The sequence below is a fragment of the Oncorhynchus gorbuscha genome, linkage group LG15 (genome assembly GCF_021184085.1).
Source record: "Oncorhynchus gorbuscha isolate QuinsamMale2020 ecotype Even-year linkage group LG15, OgorEven_v1.0, whole genome shotgun sequence".
Classification (NCBI taxonomy): domain Eukaryota; kingdom Metazoa; phylum Chordata; class Actinopteri; order Salmoniformes; family Salmonidae; genus Oncorhynchus; species Oncorhynchus gorbuscha.
The window spans coordinates 36,618,889-36,640,700 of record NC_060187.1 but is presented as its reverse complement, the minus strand read 5'-3'; the positions used below and the strand labels follow the sequence as shown (position 1 = coordinate 36,640,700).

Here is a 21,812-nt window from a genome sequence, read left to right as displayed (position 1 = left end):
ATATCACGCTGTGCAGATTGGCAGATATTATCCAGGCTACCCGGGCTAAAGCAGCCAGTGCCTGTGTTAAAGATAAAGACTGCTAGCAGTGGCTAACAATGACTAAATAGCTAGTAGCTAATTAGCTGGCTGGCTTCTGAAGGCTAACTTGATGGATGTTCCGGTTATAAGGTCTAAAAAAAATAGCAGATCTGTACCACGTTGGGTGAGGCGGGTTGCAGGAAGGTACAGTGGGGAGAACAAGTATTTGATACACTGCCGATTTTGCAAGTTTTCCTACTTACAAAGCATATAGAGGTCTGTAATTGTTATCATAGGTACACTTCAACTGTGAGCGACGGAATCTAAAACAAAAATCCCTAAAATCACATTGAATGATTTTAAGTAATTCATTTGTATTTTATTGCATGACATAAGTATTTGATACATCAGAAAAGCAGAACTTGATATTTGGTACAGAAACTTTTGTTTGCAATTACAGAGATCATATGTTTCCTGTAGTTCTTGACCAGGTTTGCACACACTGCAGCATGGATTTTGGCCCACTCCTCCATACAGACCTTCTCCAGATCCTTTAGGTTTCGGGGCTGTCGCCTGGCAATACGGACTTTCAGCTCCCTCCAAAGATTTTCTATTGGGTTCAGGTCTGGAGACTGGCTAGGCCACTCCAGGACCTTGAGATGCTTCTTAAGGAGCCACTCCTTAGTTACCCTGGCTGTGTGTTTCAGGTCGTTGTCATGCTGGAAGACCCAGCCACAACCCATCTTCAATGGTCTTACTGAGGGAAGGAGGTTGTTGGCCAAGATCTCGCAATACATGCCATCCTCCCCTCAATACGGTGCAGTCGTCCTGTCCCCTTTGCAGAAAAGCATCCCCAAAGAATGACGTTTCTACCTTCATGCTTCACGGTTGGGATGGTGTTCTTGGGGTTGTACTCATCCTTCTTCGTCCTCCAATCACGGCGAGTGGAGTTTAGACCAAAAAGCTATCTTTTTGTCTCATCAGACCACATGACCTTCTCCCATTCCTCCTCTGGATCATCCAGATGGTCATTGGCAAACTTCAGATGGACCTGGACATGCGCTGGCTTGAGCAGGGGGACCTTGCGTGCGCTGCAGGATTTTAATCCATGACGGCATAATGTGTTACTAATGGTTTTATTTGAGACTGTGGTCCCAGCTCTCTTCAGGTCGACCAGGTCCTGCCGTGTAGTTCTGGGCTGATCCCTCACCTTCCTCATGATCATTGATGCCCCACGAGGTGAGATCTTGCATGGAGCCCCAGACCGAGGGTAATTGACCGTCATCTTGAACTTCTTCCATTTTCGAATAATTGCGCCAACAGTTGTTGCCTTCTCACCAAGCTGCTTACCTATTGTCCTGTAGCCCATCCCAGCCTTGTGCAGGTCTACAATTTTATCCCTGATGTCCTTACACAGCTCTCTGCTCTTGGCCATTGTGGAGAGGTGTCTTTTATACAGGTAACGAGTTCAAACAGGTGCAGTTAATACAGGTAATGAGTGGAGAACAGGAGGGCTTCTTAAAGAAAAACTAACAAGTCTGTGAGAGTCGGAATTCTTACTGGTTGGTAGGTGATCAAATACTTATTGCATGCAATAAAATGCAAATTAATTACTTAAAAATCATACAATGTGATTTTCTGGATTTTTGTTTTAGATTCCGTCTCTCACAGTTGAAGTGTACCTCTGATAAAAAAATTACAGACCTCTACATGCTTTGTAAGTAGGAAAACCTGCAAAATCGGCAGTGTATCAAATACTTGTTCTCCCCAATGTATATTTAATTTGAAAATGGAAAAAGAGATTGAAATGTATACAGAAAAAAGGAAAAAAGATTCATATTTACACTGGACAATAACGGGACAAAAACAAACACGTCCAACTGCTACGCCATCTTGGAATAATACTTGATGTAGCAACGTGCATGAATGATTGATTTCAGTGTGTGTCACACACACATGTCCATTATCTTTATTTGACAACAATGCTCTTACTTTTATGCAGTGTCAAATTTACCCACTGAGCTGGTGAAATGGAGCAATGCAGTTGCCACTGCTTTAGGCCAATAAAGTTGAGCCAGGTGACACCATGTGGACAATTAAGGTAGTTGCACATTTTTGGGCTCGACTTAATTGAAGCATCCTTCTATTCTAACCATTGGTTTCCACCATATTGCCTTTATTTAACTGATAGTGTCAGTTCACTGATAACCTTAAAGAGACAATCTGCATTTGCTACATCCATTTTGGGACTTTGAAATTAATGATATATGTACCAATTGATTCTAGAAGAATATAACAGTATGAGCTTAGTTCATTTGTCGTAGTCCACCAGAAACCAAAATATAAGCTTGTTTTATCCCAATGTTTGTAAGCAAACAAAACGTAAACAAACACTATATAGCCTCAAAACAAGGTTAAAACTATAATTTTGATACCATGAATGGTCAGTCCGTACAACCATAGCTCTAAGTTGCTAAATTTCTCCAGCCCTATCCCTTGGCTTTTTACTGAAACAGGGGCAGGGAGGACTCTTTATTATTGTTTCGACTGTTGATTGCCGTTTTAAAGGCCCAGTGCAATCAAAAACATGATTTGCCTATGTTTTGTATATATTTCCACACTGTGTGGTTGGAATAATACTGTGAAATAGTGAAAATTATGATAATGCCATTTTAGTGTAAAAGCAGTTTGAAAAGGCCGCCTAGATTTCAGCCTGTTTTTGTGGGATGGAGTTTTGGCCTGCCTGATAAATGAGTTAATAGATCAATAACAAAAGAGTTTCAAACCTTGCTACCAATAACGGCTCGTTTTCCCACTCAGACCACTCCCAGACAGTCTTAGCAAAATTCTTGCTTGAGAAATGTTTGTTTTCAATTAAAATGGTCAAAAGGAAACAATCACCGTAAGTTACTTAATTGTTACCCAACATTGATTTGATATTGGAGATAAAAAATGGCCGTATTGGACTTTTAAAGAAAGAGCCTTGCTTCTTCCTACTACTTTCTGAAAGCATGATTTGCTGAACTATCACATACACTCTGCAACGTATACGCTGAGAGTCAGGAAGCAGGTGCAGAAGGGGAGTTTAATAATGAGATTAAGCAGATAAACAAAACAAGAGAAGTGTACTGAATGTGAACAAAACCAGTACTGCCTGAAGACTGACGCTACTGGGGGCTAAATAAAGGGTGAAGTAATCAAGGTAATGATGAAGTCCAGGTGTGCATAATGATGGGAGGGAGGTGTGTGTAATAATCGTTGCCAGGTGTGCGTAATGTGGGTTGCCAGGTCGGTGGTTCGATCACCGGAGAGAGGGAATGTCCCGAGGGCGAGGAGCCACAAGATGACACCGGCCAGGAGGACGGCCCCGAGGGCGAGGAGTGGGCCGGTCCAGATGGAGGAGATGGAAATCCCGGACAATGTTGGGATCTAGGATGTCGACCGCCGGAACCCAAAGGTGCTCCTCTGGGCCATACCCCTCCCTGTCCACCAGGTACTGAAGCCAACACCCACAACGTCGGGAGTCCAGTAGGGACCCGGCAGGGGATCCATCAATGTCCAGGGGAGGCGGAGGGGTGTCGTGGGGGACGACATCAGCAAGGGGACCGGGAACCACCGGCCTGAGGAGGGAAACTTGAAAAGAGGGTGAGATCTGGCAGATGGTGGGTAAGTTACCTCATTAACCCTCCAGAGGAGGGTTACGGCAGGGAAGCTTACCCCAGGACAGACAGAGTGGGAGGTTCCTGGTGGAGAGCCAGACGCGATCGCCAGGATGTAACACGGGAGCCTCACTGCGATGGCGGTCTGCTTTATCCTTCTGATGACAAACAGCACGCTGGAGCCTAACGTGTTCCACACCTCAAACGCACGTCGGAACCACTCGTCCACTGCAGGGGTTTCAGTCTGGCTTGGAGTCCACGGAGCCAGGGCCGTGGTATTCCGCCAGGGAAAGACCTGGGCCCACTCCCCCTGCCGGTTCTTAGGAGCCTCGCCACCTCCTGGTTGGTCCTCCCCACCTACCCATTGAACTGAGGCCGGTACTTGGATGTGATGCTGACCATGTCCCCCAGCTTCTCCATAAAGGCTGTCCAGACACACATCGTGAAGTGGGTACCATGGTCAGAAACAATGTCCTCCAGAAGACCTGCTGGAATAGTACCTCAGCGACCTGGAGAGCGGTAGGTAGACCAGAGAGAGGGATAAAACGGCAGGATTTAGAGAATCTGTCAACAACGACCATAATAGTGGTAAAACAATCAGAAAGGGGGAGACCATTAACAAAGTCTATGGACAAATGTGATCTGTAATGTCCGGGGTGTAGTAAAGGAAGGAGTCAGACGCAGGAGACAGAGAGTTCAGAGTAGGCACGTCTTTAATACACCGACCAGGTGAAAAAGCAGACGCCACTCAACACAAATACCCCAAATCACAGGGGAACTAAACCGTATCCAAAAACAGCTCACGTACACGAAACAGCCGTGGCACACGTGTGCACAACAAGTACACATAGAACAATCCCGCACACCCAGCAGGCAGGCCGGCTGGCTAATAAAGACCAACTAAAAACCTAATTAACAACAGGTGTAACCAATAAACAGACAAGGAGGGGGAGGAAAAAAACAGTGGCAGCTAGTAGGCCGGTGACGACGACCGCTGAGCGCCACCCGAAAGGAAAGGAGAGCCACCTTCGGTAGGAGTCATGACAGATCAAGGCCGCTGAGGCACGGGAAGGGGAAATAGTTTCCCTGCTGGAGCGTGCCGGGGAGATTTGGATTGGATACATACGGTGCATGAGTTGACAGTGGGCCACCAGTAATTATTGGAGAGGGATGATGGTATGGATGATACCTGGGTGTCTAGCGGCGAGGGAAGTGTGTGCCCACATCTACATCCCAACACACGGGGCCAACGATTCGGGAGGACAGATTGATAGGCTGGAGGGCACTCACAGAACTTTCCACCAACATGGAACCAAAGTGTACGGGAAAGCAAGTTCTCCGGCATCCTTGTCCCCAGGTGGTGATTCTCATCCTCAACCAGGATATGATGGGGTTATGAAGTTGGAGCCACAGGAGGCCGAGCATGACTTTGTGTACAGGTGTGGTGGTGATAAGGAAGGGAAGGCTTTCCTGGTACATGGGTCCCACGGTAGGTTGAGTGGTGCTGTGATGTGCATAATTGTGCCGGATCCTAATGGTCGCATGTCCAGAGCCTGTACAGGAAAAGAAGAGGAGAGCGGGTATGAAGTTATGTTAAGGGAGGAGGCGGGCCTGGTCGATGAAGTTCCCAGCAGCACTGGAATCCACTAGAGCTGTAGAGACAACACTTGAAGGACAGCCAGTCAGTGAAATGGGAACCAGCAAGGGTTTGATGGATAACGATGGTAATGGAATACTCATGCCTACCCTGGGAGACGGAAGGTGTGCATAATGTGGGTTGCCAGGACCGGCAACGTCGAGCGCCGGAGAGAGGGAACGGGAGTAGGCGTGACACACACACAATAGACATTTTATTAGGTACACCCATCTAGTACCGGATTGGACCAATCTTTGCCTCCAGAACAGCGTGCTCTATTAGGTTGAGGGCTGGGGACTGTGCAGGCCACTTAAGTAAACTGAACTCATGTTCCAGGTGATGTTTTTCCACTCCTCAATTGTCCAGTGTTGGTGATCGCATGCCCACTGGAGCCGCTTCTTCTTGTTTTTAGCTGATAGGAGTGGAACCCGGTGTGATCGTCTGCTGCAATAGTCCATCCGTGACAAGGATTGACGAGTTGTGCTTTCTGAGATGCCGTTCTGCACACCACTGTTGTATGCGCCATTACTTGCCTGTTTGAGGCCCGCCTGTTAGCTTGCACAATTCTTGCCATTCTCCTTTGACTTCTCTCATCAACTAGCTGTATTTGCCCAAAGGAATTTCGCCAATTCGAACGTTCAATCGAACAGTAACTGAATGCCTCAATACCTGCCTGCTTTGTATAGCTAGCCACGGCCACATGGCTCACTGTCTGTAGTAGAGATCCATTTTTATGAATGGGGTGATGTACCCAATAACCTGTCCGGTGAGTGTATGTTCAAACAGTATTACATTTGAAATAAAAATGCTAATATCCGTTTAAAATCAATGAATGCATGGATATACAATAGCAACATAGATTGCAGATAGAGGCAGGTGCAAAATCCATGAAATTGAAATAACAGATTACAATTGTTCTGTGATAAATCCTTTATAATGCCTTGTTTTATGGGAAGTATTGGCTACCTCATTCCATTTTCCACAGATGGGGAGGATAGGTTGGGTAGTTCCCCTGGGCCGTAGCTCATACTGCCTAAGCTGAGTTCCCTCTGTTGCTTCTTCCGTGCACTCTTCCCTGCCTTTTGGGTTTTCACAATTGGCACCTTCTTGTATTTGGCAGAAAGAAGGGGAATTTCCTGTTACCGTCAGTCCCCACCCCCTCACCATATCTCTCTTACTCCCCCTCCCTTTCTCAGCAGTGGCCTACCTCACCTTGTTCCCATGGCAATGTGGCGCTCAGGCAATCCTAATATCTGAGACCTAGTGAAGAGTGCACGAAATCCCTGTGTAAAACCGGTTCTGCCTGCTGAGACAAAAGATTGACACACAGAACGCTGGCGGGAGAGGAGTGACAAATATCCTACCTGTTATGCCAATCATCTCACACCAAAAACACTTTTAGAATGATTCATCTATGTCTATTGACACTTGTGAGTTATGAAATATTAGTTTGGTATAGCAAAAATATGAGTAACTTACTCCACAAGTCTGAAAGGATGTTTATACATCCCTGACAGATGAGGAAGGGACTTTTTCCATTCACTTCATACATTTAACATTCTCATGGGACTGTGGCAGACTGAGTGAGGGATGTACCTCAGTCGAAACTTTATCTGCAGTGAGGTAGTCCATGTCACTCAAGGCGCATTCCATTGACTGAGAGGTGTTTTCACCAAGCTACATACCCTGCATATTCTACCGAACACGTACTGTAGTAGACTTAAACAGGGATCTGCTTATGTTTGAGACAAACTGTTATTGAAACTGGGAAATACTCTGCTGTGCTGCAACGAAACTTTCATACAGTTAAACAAAATATTATAGGAACACGGGGAGAATGGATCACGCGCAACGAAAGTCTGATGTATTTGCTTTACAAGAGGTGTGACACATTGAAGGTAAATCTTTTTGATAAAACTATATACTACCTATTTGTTTTTAATAACTTCTTTGTATGTTCGTGACCGGAATTTTCATGGTTTTCTGGCGGAAAAGTCCCCTAATTATGATTTAATTACCATTCATAAAAAAAGGCTATCAAAAAGTCGAGTAAAATGATTATGTCAGCCATTTGTGTTTTTGACACTAATTTGTCTTTCAATTATATAAATAACCAGTAAAATGTGTCGGTGCAATTATTGGACATTATGCAATGATCCCGTTTTTGATTCTGAAAAGAAAATACACACTGCTTGGGAAATGTATTTAGTGCTTTGTCTGACAACATCAAAATACCTACTTCTAAAACATAGGCTAATTCAAAAAAAAACTTTCTGAGAATTACAGTATTGCTAAGCATGAGATGTATATTATACTAATTTATAAACAATTCTACCTATTTGAGTGAGTTCGACATGGCATGCTGGAAATGGTGCCGTCGGACATGGGTTTGTTGCCTGGACGATGAAGAGAGGAGGAGCATTGCTATTGACAATGAGATTCAGAAGATTCTCCGACAGCAGAAGAACAGAGAACGCAAAGAAATCAAAGTTCTTTTACTCGGTCAGTAGCTCCATCTTCTGTCTCCCGACTTTAAATGCACTAGGCTATGTTTATTATAGCCGACACACATTTAGTTTTTTCTTCCTTCACTCTTGGGTTTATTAACTTATTTTTATTGAATAGCAACAGACACAAATCCATATGGAATATAAGCCAGCTGAAAGTGTCCAGAGTGGGCAATGACTGACTTTTCACCCATTTTAAACCAACAATGAGAACAACAAGATGATGCATTCAACAAGAAAAAATATATATATATCTTTGAGAAAGACACAAAGCCAAAAACGAACATTCATATTTTTTTAGAAAGATGCAATGACATTTATTATTACAGGACACCTGGACTGGGAGTGTAAAATAAATGTAGCAGGTGAGGAATGCATGAGGTATACACCTCTCTAAGTCTAGGGCCTACTTTCTGACATTACTAAGGAAAGACATATGTTAAGCATGTTTTGACATGTTAACATTTGAAGAATGAGATAGATGGGGTCATGAAACACTGTACAAAATAGCCTACTCTGTCAAATAAAAACTCAATAATTTGACGAAAGGGAAATAAAAGGGGGTATGAGGCACAATAAGAGGCACTCTGGTCTAAAAAAAAGATCTGAATGCACCAGGGCAGTGATTGGGGGCATTGCACTATGTAGGGTGCCGTCTTTCGAATGAGACGTTAAACGAGTGACCTGACGCTCTGTGGCCACTAAAAGATCCCATAGCACTTATCGTAAGAGTAGGGGTGTTTACCCCGGTGTCCTGGCTAAATTCCCAGTCTGGACCTCACAAGCGGGGAGCCCAGCCAACAGCGAGTTGCAGTAGTCCAGACAGGACCTGTGCCGCTTCCTGTGTGAGGTAGGGTCATACCTTACGGATGTGGTAGAGCATGTTTGCAGAGTATAACAGGGTGTTGTCAAGGGTCACGCCGAGGTTCTTTGCACTCTGGGAGGGCTACACTGTGGAGTTGCCAACCGTGATGGAGAGGTCTTTGAGCGGGCTGGCCTTCCCGTGGGAGGAGGGCAGCTCTGAGGTTGAGCTTGAGGTGAATGAGTGATTGTATTTATTTGACAGTTTGTAAAATCCAAACATAAGGGCGCTCCAGCAGGTGACGCCTCCACATACAATTTAAGAAAATCATCAAGGATAACACAATACAGATTAACAGATTATGTCCATTGTGGTGGTGGGCTGACATCCAAGCTGAGATATCTGCCAGACACGCAGAGATGTGTGTCACCACTTGGGTGTCAGAAGGTGGAAGCAGAAAAATAGTTGAGTGTCATCTGCATTAGCAATGATAGGAAAGACCATGTGAGGATATGATAGAGCCGAGTGACTTGTTGTATAGAGAGAAGAGGGCCTAGAACCGAGCCCTGGGAGACACGAGTAGTGAGAGTGCATGGTGCACACACAGATCCCCAGCTTCCAATTGGCTCATTCATCCTCCCTCCTCTCGCCTATAACTATTCCACTGATTGTTGCTGTAAATGAGAATGTGTTCTCAGTCAACTTACCTTGTAAAATAAGGGTAAAAAATGGTTAGATGCAGGACAGGACAAGTGAAATGTGTGTAATAACTGTGTCATAACCAATTAATTACAATAAACTATCATCCTGACTTGACGGTGGCCTACATCTGTCAAACCTGTCAACTTCCTGAAGGTTTTACTTTAAGGTTAACTATGCATTCCTCTGAGGCTTTTACCTGAGGACTGTATCCTCTCATAGTAGGTTTGTCACTAGGCAGATGGCTGGTAACGCTTGAAAGCATGTGTGAGGTTTTGATGAGTTGCCGAATGCTCATTGTGTAATGATGTCTCTGACTCTTCAGCGGATCAACACGTATTGTAACATTAAATTGTTTAATAAAAAATGTAAAACATCCTTAGAGAAGTGTTCTCCTCTCTGACTCTCCTCTGGGCTATGTGTCCTCAGGCACAGGGGAGAGTGGGAAAACCACCTTCATCCGACAGATGAGGATCATCCATGGAAGTGGCTTCTCTGAGGAGGAAAGACAGGACTTCGCCAAGCTCATCTATCAGAACATCTTCACGGCTGTGAAAGCTATGACCCGGGCCATGATCACCCTCCGACTGCCCTATGCCTACCCAGAGAATGAGGTCAGGGTCTGGTGGCATACTGTACATACTGTTCAATCAAACTGACCTTTAACCATTAGTGAAAGGCAACCTCTGTAGCATCTATTTACCAAAACAAAACACATTATACACATGTGGTTTCTGTGTTTTTGATTGGAGAGGCTTTCACAGATTTTTCTTTGACACCTGTGAATTATACATTAGAACCAATTAAAGCCCCTCTTTCTGCCTTCAGATGAATGCCAGGTGGGTGCAGGATGTGGACACAGTGCAGGTCATCCAGCTGGACCGTGGCTTTGTGGAAGCTATCCGCCATCTATGGGCCGACCCAGGCCTCCGGGTCTGCTACAGCCGCCGCAGCGAGTATCAGTTGCTGGACTCCACAGAGTAGTGAGTACCACCAGTCTCTCTCTCTGTATTTATCTCTATCTCTCTATATATCTCTGTCTTTATCTCTATCTTTATCTCTATCTCTCTCGCTCTCTGTCTTTATCTCAGTTTTTATCTCTCTCGCTCTCTGTCTATCTCTGTCTCCATGGAACATATTTACTAAGCAGCATTTGCCCCAAGTAAAATATGTGCAAAGTTTTTTTGTAGATGTTCAGTAGATGTTTTTTGCTTCCTTGGTAAAATGTAAGTATGTAAATATAAAATGTTATACTTGAATAATCAAAATCAATTCAATATAAATGTTGTTTCATTCACAACACTTTGTCCCCATTGTACAGCACTGTACATTGTACACTGTCCTTATCAACTGCAAAATCCATGATGTCCATTGGAGGGGGCTAAGTTCACAAATAAATACACATCAAGATCTCAGCCATGTTGAAGCCACAAAACAACCATCTTATCAGGCACCATTCATTTGATTTCATGTTATAAAATACACAGCCACAATGAGGATCGTTTCTCACTTTCCACCCATTCTTGAAAGCTATCCGATAGTAAAGTACCAATAAAGTTCAAATGTAATACATTTCTACAAAGTCAACAAGTTGACATCAGAGTAGCTAATGCGTCACATTACTGAAAATGAATGGAAACGACTCATCTCAATCACTGCAATACTGTTGGACTGCTATGTGTTCCTCCCGTATCTGTCCATACCTGTCTCGCCCGTGTGTCCTCTCTCTCCTTCTCTCTGCTCTCTCAGTATTTACTCAGCTAGCTCTGCGTCAGTATAATAAGAAACATGCACATAGTCAGTCAACATCCAATTAATGACAGGGTGTATCAACAAAAGCCTTGAACACAATAATCCCAACAGTGGTAAAGACTCCTTTTCCCTTCCCGTTTCCCTCCATTTCCCAGCTCAATTCATTCTGCAAAACTACATTTGTGTTGATTGTTGTTGTATAGCGTTCATATGACATGTATCATGTAAAGAACATGATCGATAGAATGAACTTGCTACTGCCATTGTCATTACCACGGGCAATTTAATTATTTCACATTTTTAACATGCTCTCTCTTTCTTTCTGTTTTTCTGTCCTGTTCAGTTATATGACCAATCTGGACCGCATATCTGCCCCAGACTACATCCCCACTGCTCAGGACGTGCTGCGGGTACGATTCCCCACCACTGGCATCCATGACTACTCCTTCACCGTAAAGACCATCACACTCAGGTGGCCACACTCTCACTCATATCACTCACCCAGGACTCAAGATCTCAAGGGAACTAATAGAACAGCATAGCTGCTGATGAAATTCTGGACTACATAGAGTTGGGAAATTTACACAAATGTCATATCACTATATATTGACCCATTTTGCTTAATAATGAGAAATCCACAATATTTACACTGCATTTGGAAGGTATTCAGACCCTTTGACCTTTTCCATGTTTTGTTACTGTAACGGTTGCCTTTGGTGGAAGAAGGTGAGGACCAATGCGCAGCGTGGTAAGTCTTCATATTCTTTAATCGAACTCAGAACACTAAAATACAAAACCAACAAGAGAACGAAATGAAACCGAAACAGTTCTGTCTGGTACAGATACGAAACAGAAAATAGAACATAGACTGCCCACCCAACTCACGCCCTGACCATACTAAAACAAAGACATCACAAAGGAATTAAGATCAGAACGTGACAGTACCCCCAAAGGTGCGGGCTCCGGCCCAAAACCTATAGGGGAGGGGGAGGGTGGGCATCTGTACGCGATGGCGGCTCTGACGCCAGACGTGGACCCCACTCCATCATAGTCTCGGCCCACTTAAGTGGCGACCCTTGCCGATGAACTCGGACTGGGCTCCTAACTGACAGGCGGCTCTGGCAGCTCCTGGCTGACAGGCGGCGATGGCAGCTCCTGGCAGGCGGCGATGGCAGCTCCTGACTGGCGGGCGGCTCCGGCAGCTCAGGACAGACGGGCGACTCCGGCAGCTCAGGACAGACGGGCGACTCCGGCAGCTCAGGACAGACGGGCGACTCCGGCAGCTCAGGACAGGAGGGAGACTCTGGCAGCTCAGGACAGGAGGGAGACTCTGGCAGTGCTGGACAGGAGGGAGACTCTGGCAGCGCTGGACCGGCGGGAGCACCTGTAGGGAGGAGACGGAGAGACAGCCTGGTGCGGGGGACTGCCACCGGAGGGCTGGTGCGTGGAAGAGGCACCGGATAGACCGGAACGTGGAGGCGCACTGGAGGTCTCGAGTACCGAGCCTGCACAACACTACCTGGCTGGATACTCCCCGTAGACAGGCCAGTGCGGCGAGGTGGAATAGACCGCACCGGGCTATGCCTGCGCACCGGGGACACCGTGCGCCTCACGGCATAACACGGTGCCTGCCCGGTCCTCCTCCCTCCACGGTAAGCACGGGGAGTTGGCTCTGGTCTCCTTCCTGACTTAGGAAGTGTTCCTCCCCCCAATACATTCTTGGGGCTGCCTCTTGGGCTTCCTTGATCGCCGTGCCAACTCCATTCGCCGGCGTGCCAACTCCATTTGCCGGCATCCCTCCTCGCACTGTTCCAGAGAATCCCAGGCGGGCTCCGGCACTCTCCCTGGGTCGACCGACCACCTTTCTATCTCGTCCCATGTTGTCACCTCCTCCAGATAGCGCTGCTCCTTACCATGCCGCTTGGTCCTTTGGTGGTGGGTGATTCTGTAACGGTTGTCTGTGGTGGAAGAAGGTGAGGACCAATGTGCAGCGTGGTAAGTGTTCATATTCTTTAATAGAACTAAGGTCAGAACGTGACAGTTACGTTACAGCCTTTTTCTAAAAATGGATTCAATTGTTTTTTTCCCTCATCAATCTACACAAAATACGACATAAAGACAAAGCAAAACCAGGTTTTTAGAAATGTTTGCAAATGTATTAAAAATACAAATTTGAAATTTCACACTTACATAAGTATTCAGACCCTTTACTCAGTACTTTGTTGAAGCACCTTTGTCAGCGATTACATCCTCGAGTCTTCTTGGGTATGATGCTACAAGCTTGCCACACCTATATTTGGGGAGTTCTTCTCTGCTGATCCTTTCAAGCTTTGACAGGTTGGATGGGGAGTGTCGCTGCACAGCTATTTTCAGGCCTCTCCAGTGATGTTCAATCGGGTTCAAATCCGGGCTCTGGCTGGGCCACTCAAAGACATTCAGAGACTTGTCCCGAAGCCCGTCCTGGTTTGTCTTGGCTGTATGCTTATGGTCGTTGTTGTATTGGAGGGTGAACCTTCACCCCAGTCTGAGGTCCTGAGCCCTCTGGAGCAAGTTTCCATCAAGGATCTCTCTGCACTTTGCTGCGCTCATCTTTCCCTTCGACACTGACTAGTCTCCCTGCCGCTGAAAAACATCCTCACAGCATGATGCTGCCACCACCATGCTTCACCGTAGGGATGGTGCCAGGTTTCCTCCAGACGTGACGCTTGGCATTCAGGTCAAAGAGTTCACTCCTGGTTTCATCAGACCAGATAATCTCCTAGCTGTCTGTCATGTGCCTTTTACTGAGGAGTGGCTTCCGTCTGGCCACTCTACCATAAAGGCCTGATTGGTGGAGTAATGCAGAGATGGTTGTCTTTCTGGAAGGTTCCCCCATCTCCACAGAGAAACTCTGGAGCACTGTCAGAGTGACCATCGGGTTCTTTGTCACCTCCCTGACCACGTCCTTTTCCCCCAATTGCTCAGTTTGGCCGGGCGGCCAGCTCTGGAAGAGTCTTGGTGGCTCCAAACGTCTTACATTTAAGAAAGAGGGAGGCCACTGTGTTCATGGGGACCTTCAATGCTGGAGACGTTTTTTGGGACCGTTCCCCAGATCTGTTCCTCGACACAATCCTAAGGACAATTCCTTCGACCTCATAGCTTGGTTTTTGCTCTGACATGCACTGTCAACTGTGGGACCTTATGTAGAATAGGCTATAGCCTAAAGCCCAATATGCACAAAAATGCATAGTTCTGGATGCTATTTTGACATGTTGCACAGAATATCAACCATGAATTCCCTTAACATGTTAGATAAAATATCAAACTTCTTTATTTTCTTACTTCTTAATGGCACTGGAAGAAGTAAGTCTAGAGCTCTGCCACTAATGGAAAGTAACGGTGCATTAAAATATATATATATATACAGTGCATTTGAATTCCGACCCTCTGCTCTGAGACTCGAAATTGAGCTCAGGTGCAACCTGTTTCCATTGATCATCCTTGAGATGTTTCTACAACTTGATTGGAGTCCAGCTGTGGTAAATTCAATTGATTGGACATGATTTGGAAAGGCACAAACCTGTCTACATAATTAACCTGAGGAAGTGGAAACTCAAAACACCTTCACTAAATAGCTAATTCTGAATGTGATATTGTTATTAGATAGTCATGTGATTGATTAAGCTTTTATAGGCTAATTGATCTATTCAATACCGCAAATGCAACATACTCCGTTTGTAAAGTGCTATAATTTCATCAATATTGAGAGTTGAGAAATAATTGTTATACTCACAGAAAACGGTATTTCCCCTCTATTCAACTACATTTACTGTAGTTGTTTTAAAAACGTTGTTTTCCCCCGCAACTACATTGAAATGTTGCTCAACAGTCATGTATCCATGTGCTTGTCAGAATGCATCTCTCTCTCTTCACTCTGTGAGCAAAGGTGGGAGTAGAACTGAGAGCCAGCATCGGCAGATAGGAATAGGGCAGATACTTTCATTGCAAAAAGCAGATTCATGTACATTACTGTTGACCAAATAATGGTTTTGAGAACCCCAAAATCTGCAGGAACATTGTATAGCCTCATCACGAAAATGACCACATAAGCAAAATTGCCTCAGAAAGAGGAGTGTCAGTGTCGGTGACGGTCATTTTTCAGTTTATCGTCCCAACTCTAGGAGTAGACTATAGGCTTTCTTACAGAGATATTGTCTGACTCGACCCTTGGCTGCTTTGGACAGTGTAATTACAATCACATACAATCACAATTGGCATTATACAGAAACGTCCTGAGAACTCACTCATTTCTTTTTGTGCTTTTGAACATGTCCATGCAATTGTGTCTAAAGAGACCTTTGTATTATTAACATGAAAGTTCCAGCTATGTTCAGGTGTGGCGTGTTTCTCCTCCTCTGTTGTGAAAGGTTGGACTGTAATTTGTCTCTGTAATCGGGCAGGCAGGATACAGTGGGATAGAAATGGTGAGGTATTAATTACGGCCTTTTTTAGAGCTCATTTGCATGGGGACTTGGAAACTGAATCAGGTTTGATGTGTGACAGCAGGAGAGAGAAGAGAGGAATCTGTGTATACACTGGGGGATATGACAGCCTCTCTCACAGTGTTAGCTACACCTCTATAGAGTACAGACACTCCTGCAGCAACGGTTCCCGGTCCGGAGCCTGCAGCTCATTAACAACTCTGACCAGCTGCCTCACCAAGACAAGGCCCCTGCCATGTGTGGCATCACAAACACCTTATTGATTAAATGGCAAAACTGTGTGTGTGTGTGTGTGTGTGTGTGTGTGTGTGTGTGTGTGTGTGTGTGTGTGTGTGTGTGTGTGTGTGTGTGTGTGTGTGTGTGTGTGTGTGTGTGTGTGTGTGTGTGTGTGTGTGTGTGTGTGTGTGTGTGTGTGTGTGTTAAAAGATGCTCTAACATGTGTTTTATCATTTTCTCTCTCCCTCTGGGTAGGATTGTGGATGTGGGTGGACAGAAGTCAGAGAGGAGAAAGTGGATCCATTGTTTTCAGGATGTGACATCCCTCATTTTCCTGGCTTCCCTCAGCGAGTATGACCAGGTCCTGGAGGAGAGAGAGACTGATGTGAGCGTCTGTCTGTCTGTCTGTCTGTCTGTCTGTCTGTCTGTCTGTCTGTCTGTCTGTCTGTCTGTCTGTCTGTCTGTCTGTCTGTCTGTCTGTCTGTCTGTCTGTCTGTCTGTCTGTCTGTCTGTCTGTCCGTCCGTCCGTCCGTCCGTCCGTCCGTCCGTCCGTCCGTCCGTCCGTCCGTCCGTCCGTCCGTCCGTCCGTCCGTCCGTCCGTCCGTCCGTCCTTCCTTCCTTCCTTCCTTCCTTCCTTCCTTCCTTCCTTCCAGGCCCTGCCCTAAAGCACTACAGGTCATCTCTCCTCTCACTTATTCCATCATTTTTTAAAGACTGCAATGTCTTACAGATTTAGTCTGTCAGTCAGTCTGTCTGTTCTCTGTGTCGTCCTTGGCCTTCAATGTAAGTCAAGATTATCTCCAGAGTTGTTTTCTGACCATTGCCAACAGGTCTTACTGTTGCCTATCAAAACCTGCTGCCTTACCGCAATCCCTTCAACCCTCCCTCCTGACCAAGGCTCACTAAGCCGCTTATCTTTCCTGGACACTTTTTAGTCTCCCTCTAAATTCATTAACCTCCATTGTGACCCTGTCCCCATCTCTCCTTTTTCTCCCCTCTCCTCTCCCCCTTCACTCTCTCTCCACCTTCTCTCCCCCTCTCCCTCCCCTCTCCCCCTCATACCCACTCCCCCCCAGCAGAAGCGTATGCATGAGAGCTTGGCTTTGTTCTACACCACCATCCATTCCCCCTGGTTCCTCAACACCTCCATCATCCTCTTTCTCAACAAGACAGATATCCTGGCTGACAAGATCCAGGCATCCGACCTGCAGAAGTACTTCCCAGGGTTCACAGGTAGCTCTACACACACACACACACACACACACACACACACACACTCTCACAAAAACTCTTTCACACACAAACATATACACTCACTCTCTTACACACATACACACACACATGCACTCTTACAAACACACTCTCTCTCACACACACACACATCCCATCACATTGAGCTGGTAGATAATAGGCTGTGTGATGATGGATGTAAACCTATCGAGCCACATCCTTTGGTGTTTCATTTTTCTTTCTCAAACCATTAGAGATGTAGCTATCTGTTGCTTCTGGTTGGGATAACAAAGACCTCATTTTAGAAAGTAATTTCAAACCTCGTGAGGTTTCCATTTCTTAGGGTGAGTTCTCACATGAATACATAACCATGCTGGCTATAGCAAAACCAGTAAACATAATGTTTTTTTAGTACCATTTATTCTTGTTTCAGCAAACGTTGAATGTGTGATTGATTTCATGTTACTTCCAGGTGTATGGCGTGGGTACACAGTTTACTAACAATGTGCCTACACTGATGTGGAAGGAAGGTAGCAGAGCCTCTCTAGAGCTTCCCCACCTACCTACACATCAGCTCCGCGCACCCCGTCTCCCCCGGCCTGTTGCTCATGGCAACCATAAATACCCTGCTCTTTGCATCACTAAGCTATCACTCCAGGCATCTGTGGTGGGGGGTTGGGGAGACATTGTTCTTTCCTTCATAAAGTCTGAAATTATTATTATAGATTCATTCATATTGGCCATTAGATGTACAGTTGCCACTTAAACGTTTTGCTAAATGGTAACATTGTGTGATGGCTAAAATACTACATGAAAATCATTCAATATGTTCTATCCATTACTTGTCATTTGTCTTTCTAATGGCCTCCCATTTTTCTCTACCATATTCTCATATCTCCTGATCTCTTCTCTCCCTTCTCTCTCTCCTCTGCTGTGGTTGTCTCCATCTCTTTCCTGTCCCTTGTCCTCCTCACCCCACACATGAAGGAAAGCGACGTGACGCTCAGGATGCTATGAAGTACATCCAGAAGATGTATGAGCAGCAGGCTCACAGCCGGGACAAGAAGGAAGATAGCAAGACGCTGTACCCACACTTCACCTGCGCCACCGACACCAACAACATCCGCAAAGTGTTCAGTGATGTCAAGGACACGGTGCTCCTCAAGTCTCTCATGGAGTTTGGGGTGATCTGAGGGCCTGGGGACCCGCCTACCTATGGGGCCACACTCAACCAACAACCACTCAGGGCAGAACAGGCTCTCCCTCCGTCTCTCCCTTGCTTAGTTTTCTCAATCTCAGCTCCAGTGGGGATGCTCTCGGGCCAAACCTCCTTATTGCAGGAAGGAATCTCTACCTGGAGAGCAGAACAGAATGGAGGGACTCCTATGACTCCTGTATCACTAACCTGTTTTACACACACACACACACACACACACACACACACACACACACACACACACACACACACACACACACACACACACACACACACACACACACACACACACACACACACACACACACACACACACACACACACACACACACACACACACACACACACACACACACTCTGGTTGTTATTTTATAATGTTGTGTGTAAGGGCGTGGAGATGTAGTGGCTCTACCAGTGGTTGAAACTGGACTAGAGATGTCATGAAGTGCTGTGTCTCCATTATGTGAGTGATGACTTTAGTTGGTGGAGATGAGAACTCTATATCCCTCTATATCCCTACCACAACCCTGTTGATAGAAAATGCCTCTAGAGATCACTACAGAAGATTCAACTCTATCTGTGTGTTGAATTAACACTACTGTACACATGCGTTGCAGTCATTACATAACCAGTTCACACCTATGAGAAGTAGCCACCACTGAAGGCTTGTGTCACATTTTGTGTTTGGTTGGTCTTTTAATTGGTTTGCTTGGTTGACACCCGTATATGTTGTCGCTGTCTCGGGTGTGAGATGTGATGCAGGCGAGAAATGTGGGATTTGAGGCGTTTACTACAGCTGTGATCGATAAGGTGTCAGAAATCACTTGATGTCATAACGGGTTCCCCTGATACAGTGTGTTATGGAATGCAATGCTGTACTGTACACTGTTAGGATTCTTGGTTTGGTTTTTGGTGGATACTTTTGTTTAGTCTCTTCCCCTAATGTGCCTGCCTTACGGCCAGTCACTACCTGCTATACTTTGAGTTCATGTGGGAACAACAACGCCGGTGAATGTATACATTAACCAACAAATGAGAGTGCTTAAGAGCAGCAGCCAAGTACAGGGTTATGACTAGCTGGCAGGCATGCTGATGTTAAAGCTGAAATGTAATCAAAGATCTCATTCAATTCCTAGGACCCTGTTAGGACTGCTATTAGGTGGCTCAGAGAGGCCAGTTAAAAGGAACGCCTGGCATCGCGGGTGGTTCAAGTCTTGCCACTGTCTGATAGCTCGAAAAATCAACATGCAGTTATGATGTGAATGGTTGTAGGCTTTAGGCTACGGTAGGGCTTTTGATTTGAGCAGTGGAGTTTTTTGTGCTTCGCTGCAGAGTGGCATGAAAGGTTACACAGCAAACAAGGATTTAATCATTGTGTCAAGACTATAAACAACAACTCATTATTCATAGTTGGCTTGCCCTTTTACTCTGGTCCCCTATCAATATTTATGTTCAGTCAATATTTAGTTTAGCAGGCTCAGGCTGTGCTCAACTTGTTTCATGTTCAGTAGCATTTTATATTGGATTCGATATTGGTGTAATTTAAGCGATATGGCCTCTATAAATATGAGTGAGTGGAGCAGGATGGAGTCTGTCAGATAATACAGGCAATGATATTTTGACCTGTGTGCGTCACTAAAGCAGATGATGAGTGTGTCAGTGGAAAAGGACTTCAAAGTCAGATTAAAACCTCTTCCATTAAATTGAAGTCAGTAATAACAAATTGCAGGCATGGATCATACAATATGCATCGAATTTATTCAGGTTTGAGAAGATTGCTTTGCTGCAGTGTGAAGAATGTGTTGTTGCTTTTTACTCAAAAACATTTTTGGTAAAGGACTTGGGTCTGAATGTGCAACTAAATGTATAGCTATATTCCCTTGTAGAACTGAACATAGGCTCTGATGAATTATTAATTGTATTCAGCTTATTTTGTTATATTAGACCACCTCATTAACAGCTAGTGTGATAGAAGGTGATGCACTGTATATATTACAGACTAACATTGGGAGAACTCTTATTTGGTGCAAATATTTTGTATAGATTTGGGAAGAATTTTGGGAAATATTTTCTAATTAAAGTTGTGTTTTGAAAAAGATTCTGTTTATGTTGTGTGTGTATGTTTTTCTTCAGGCTATGGTACTTATTGGAAATATACACTTGTGTAAATGTGTGTAGTGCTGCATAGCTTGTCTTGTTGATATACTCTAGCTTCCTGTCTCTCAGCACTCCAAGGAAGAGTGGCTTAGCTTGCCTTGTTTGGCTGCTGTTTTCATCCTCTGTTCTTCAAATAGTCATATAGGATCTTTAACCTGCTGCTTATCATTTCAATAAACCCCTGTGTGTGCTTAAAGAGAACCAGTAAGAACCTGTAAGGACAGGAGTGTGGGTCAACAAACAGACAGTTGACTTTGGCAAAAGAACTCAGGACCTCAGCCATGAAAGCCAGCTTGTCTGTGAGTAGATTTCATGAAGGAGGAAATTAAGCACCTGTTTTTATATATTTTACGGCACACACTGATTGTTGACTTCTTCATACCGTAACCGTATCTTATGTTCTTCAATGTCCCATTGTTATTATCTGCTTCTCTCGATGGTTGCTTACGTACTGCAATAGTGCAAGTCTGCTACTAAACCAAAAAGTCACCACGGGTGGAAAATCTACTTATGTAACGCGTATCAGAGTTCTGATTTGTCATTGTAACACCACTATACAATGTCACAACAATACCATGGTAAATAGGCCTGGGGCACAGATACAGTATCTATGTACACGCATAACCAAATAATGTATCACTATATACATACAGTGTACTCGGAAAGTATTCAGGCCTCTTGACCTTTTCCAAATGTTGCTACGTTACTGCCTTATTCTAAAATGTATAAAATAAACAATGTCTCTCATCAAGCTTCACAAAGTACCCCATAATGACAAAGTGAAAACAGGTTTGCAAAAAATAAATACAAAAATAATAGAAATACCTTATTTACGTAAGTATTCAGACCCTTTGCTCGGGGACTCGAAATTGAGCTCCGATGCATCCTGTTTCCATTGATCATCCTTGAGATGTTTCTACAACTTGATTGGAGTCCACCTGGGGTAAATTCTATTAATTAGACATGATTTGGAAAGGCACAAACCCATCTTATAAGGTCCCATAGTTGAGCGTGCATGTCAGAGCAAAAACAAAGCCATGAGGTCGAAGGAATTGTCCGTAGAGATCCGAGACAGGATTGTGTTGAGGCACAGATCTGGGGAAGGGTACCACAACATTTCTGCAGCATTGAAGGTCCTCAAGAACACAGTGGCCACAGAAGTTTGGAACCACCAAGACCCTTCTTAGAGCTGGCCGCCCAGCCAAACTGAGCAATCTGGAGTAGGGCCTTGGTCAGGGAGGTGACCAAGAACGCAATGGTCACTGACTGAACTCCAGAGTTCCTCTGTGGAGATGGGACAACCATCTCTGCAGCACTCCACCAATCAAGACCTTTATGGTGGCCAGACGGAAGCCACTCCTCAGTAAAAGGCACATGACAGCCAGCTTGGAGTTTGCCAAAAGGCACCTAAAGACTTTCAGACAATGAGAAACAAG

The 21,812-nt window shown here is 45.0% G+C and overlaps 1 protein-coding gene across 4 annotated transcripts; it reads left to right on the top strand.

Annotated features, from left to right (window-relative positions):
- Window positions 1-6,734: 6,734 nt before the first annotated feature.
- Window positions 6,735-20,317, top strand: LOC123997085 (guanine nucleotide-binding protein subunit alpha-11-like). 4 transcript variants are annotated; one of them, XM_046301081.1, is made up of 8 exons: window positions 6,743-7,214; window positions 7,665-7,818; window positions 9,754-9,938; window positions 10,153-10,307; window positions 11,420-11,548; window positions 16,029-16,158; window positions 16,850-17,006; window positions 17,991-20,317. In XM_046301081.1, exons 1-8 carry the CDS (start codon window positions 7,179-7,181, stop codon window positions 18,194-18,196), a joined length of 1,152 nt encoding a protein of 383 aa, XP_046157037.1. In that variant the 5' UTR covers window positions 6,743-7,178; the 3' UTR covers window positions 18,197-20,317. The 4 variants fall into 4 exon arrangements, with proteins under 4 accessions (XP_046157040.1, XP_046157037.1, XP_046157039.1 ...); XM_046301083.1 differs by having other exon boundaries at window positions 6,745-7,214; window positions 7,661-7,818; XM_046301082.1 differs by having other exon boundaries at window positions 6,748-7,214; window positions 16,853-17,006.
- Window positions 20,318-21,812: the final 1,495 nt, after the last annotated feature.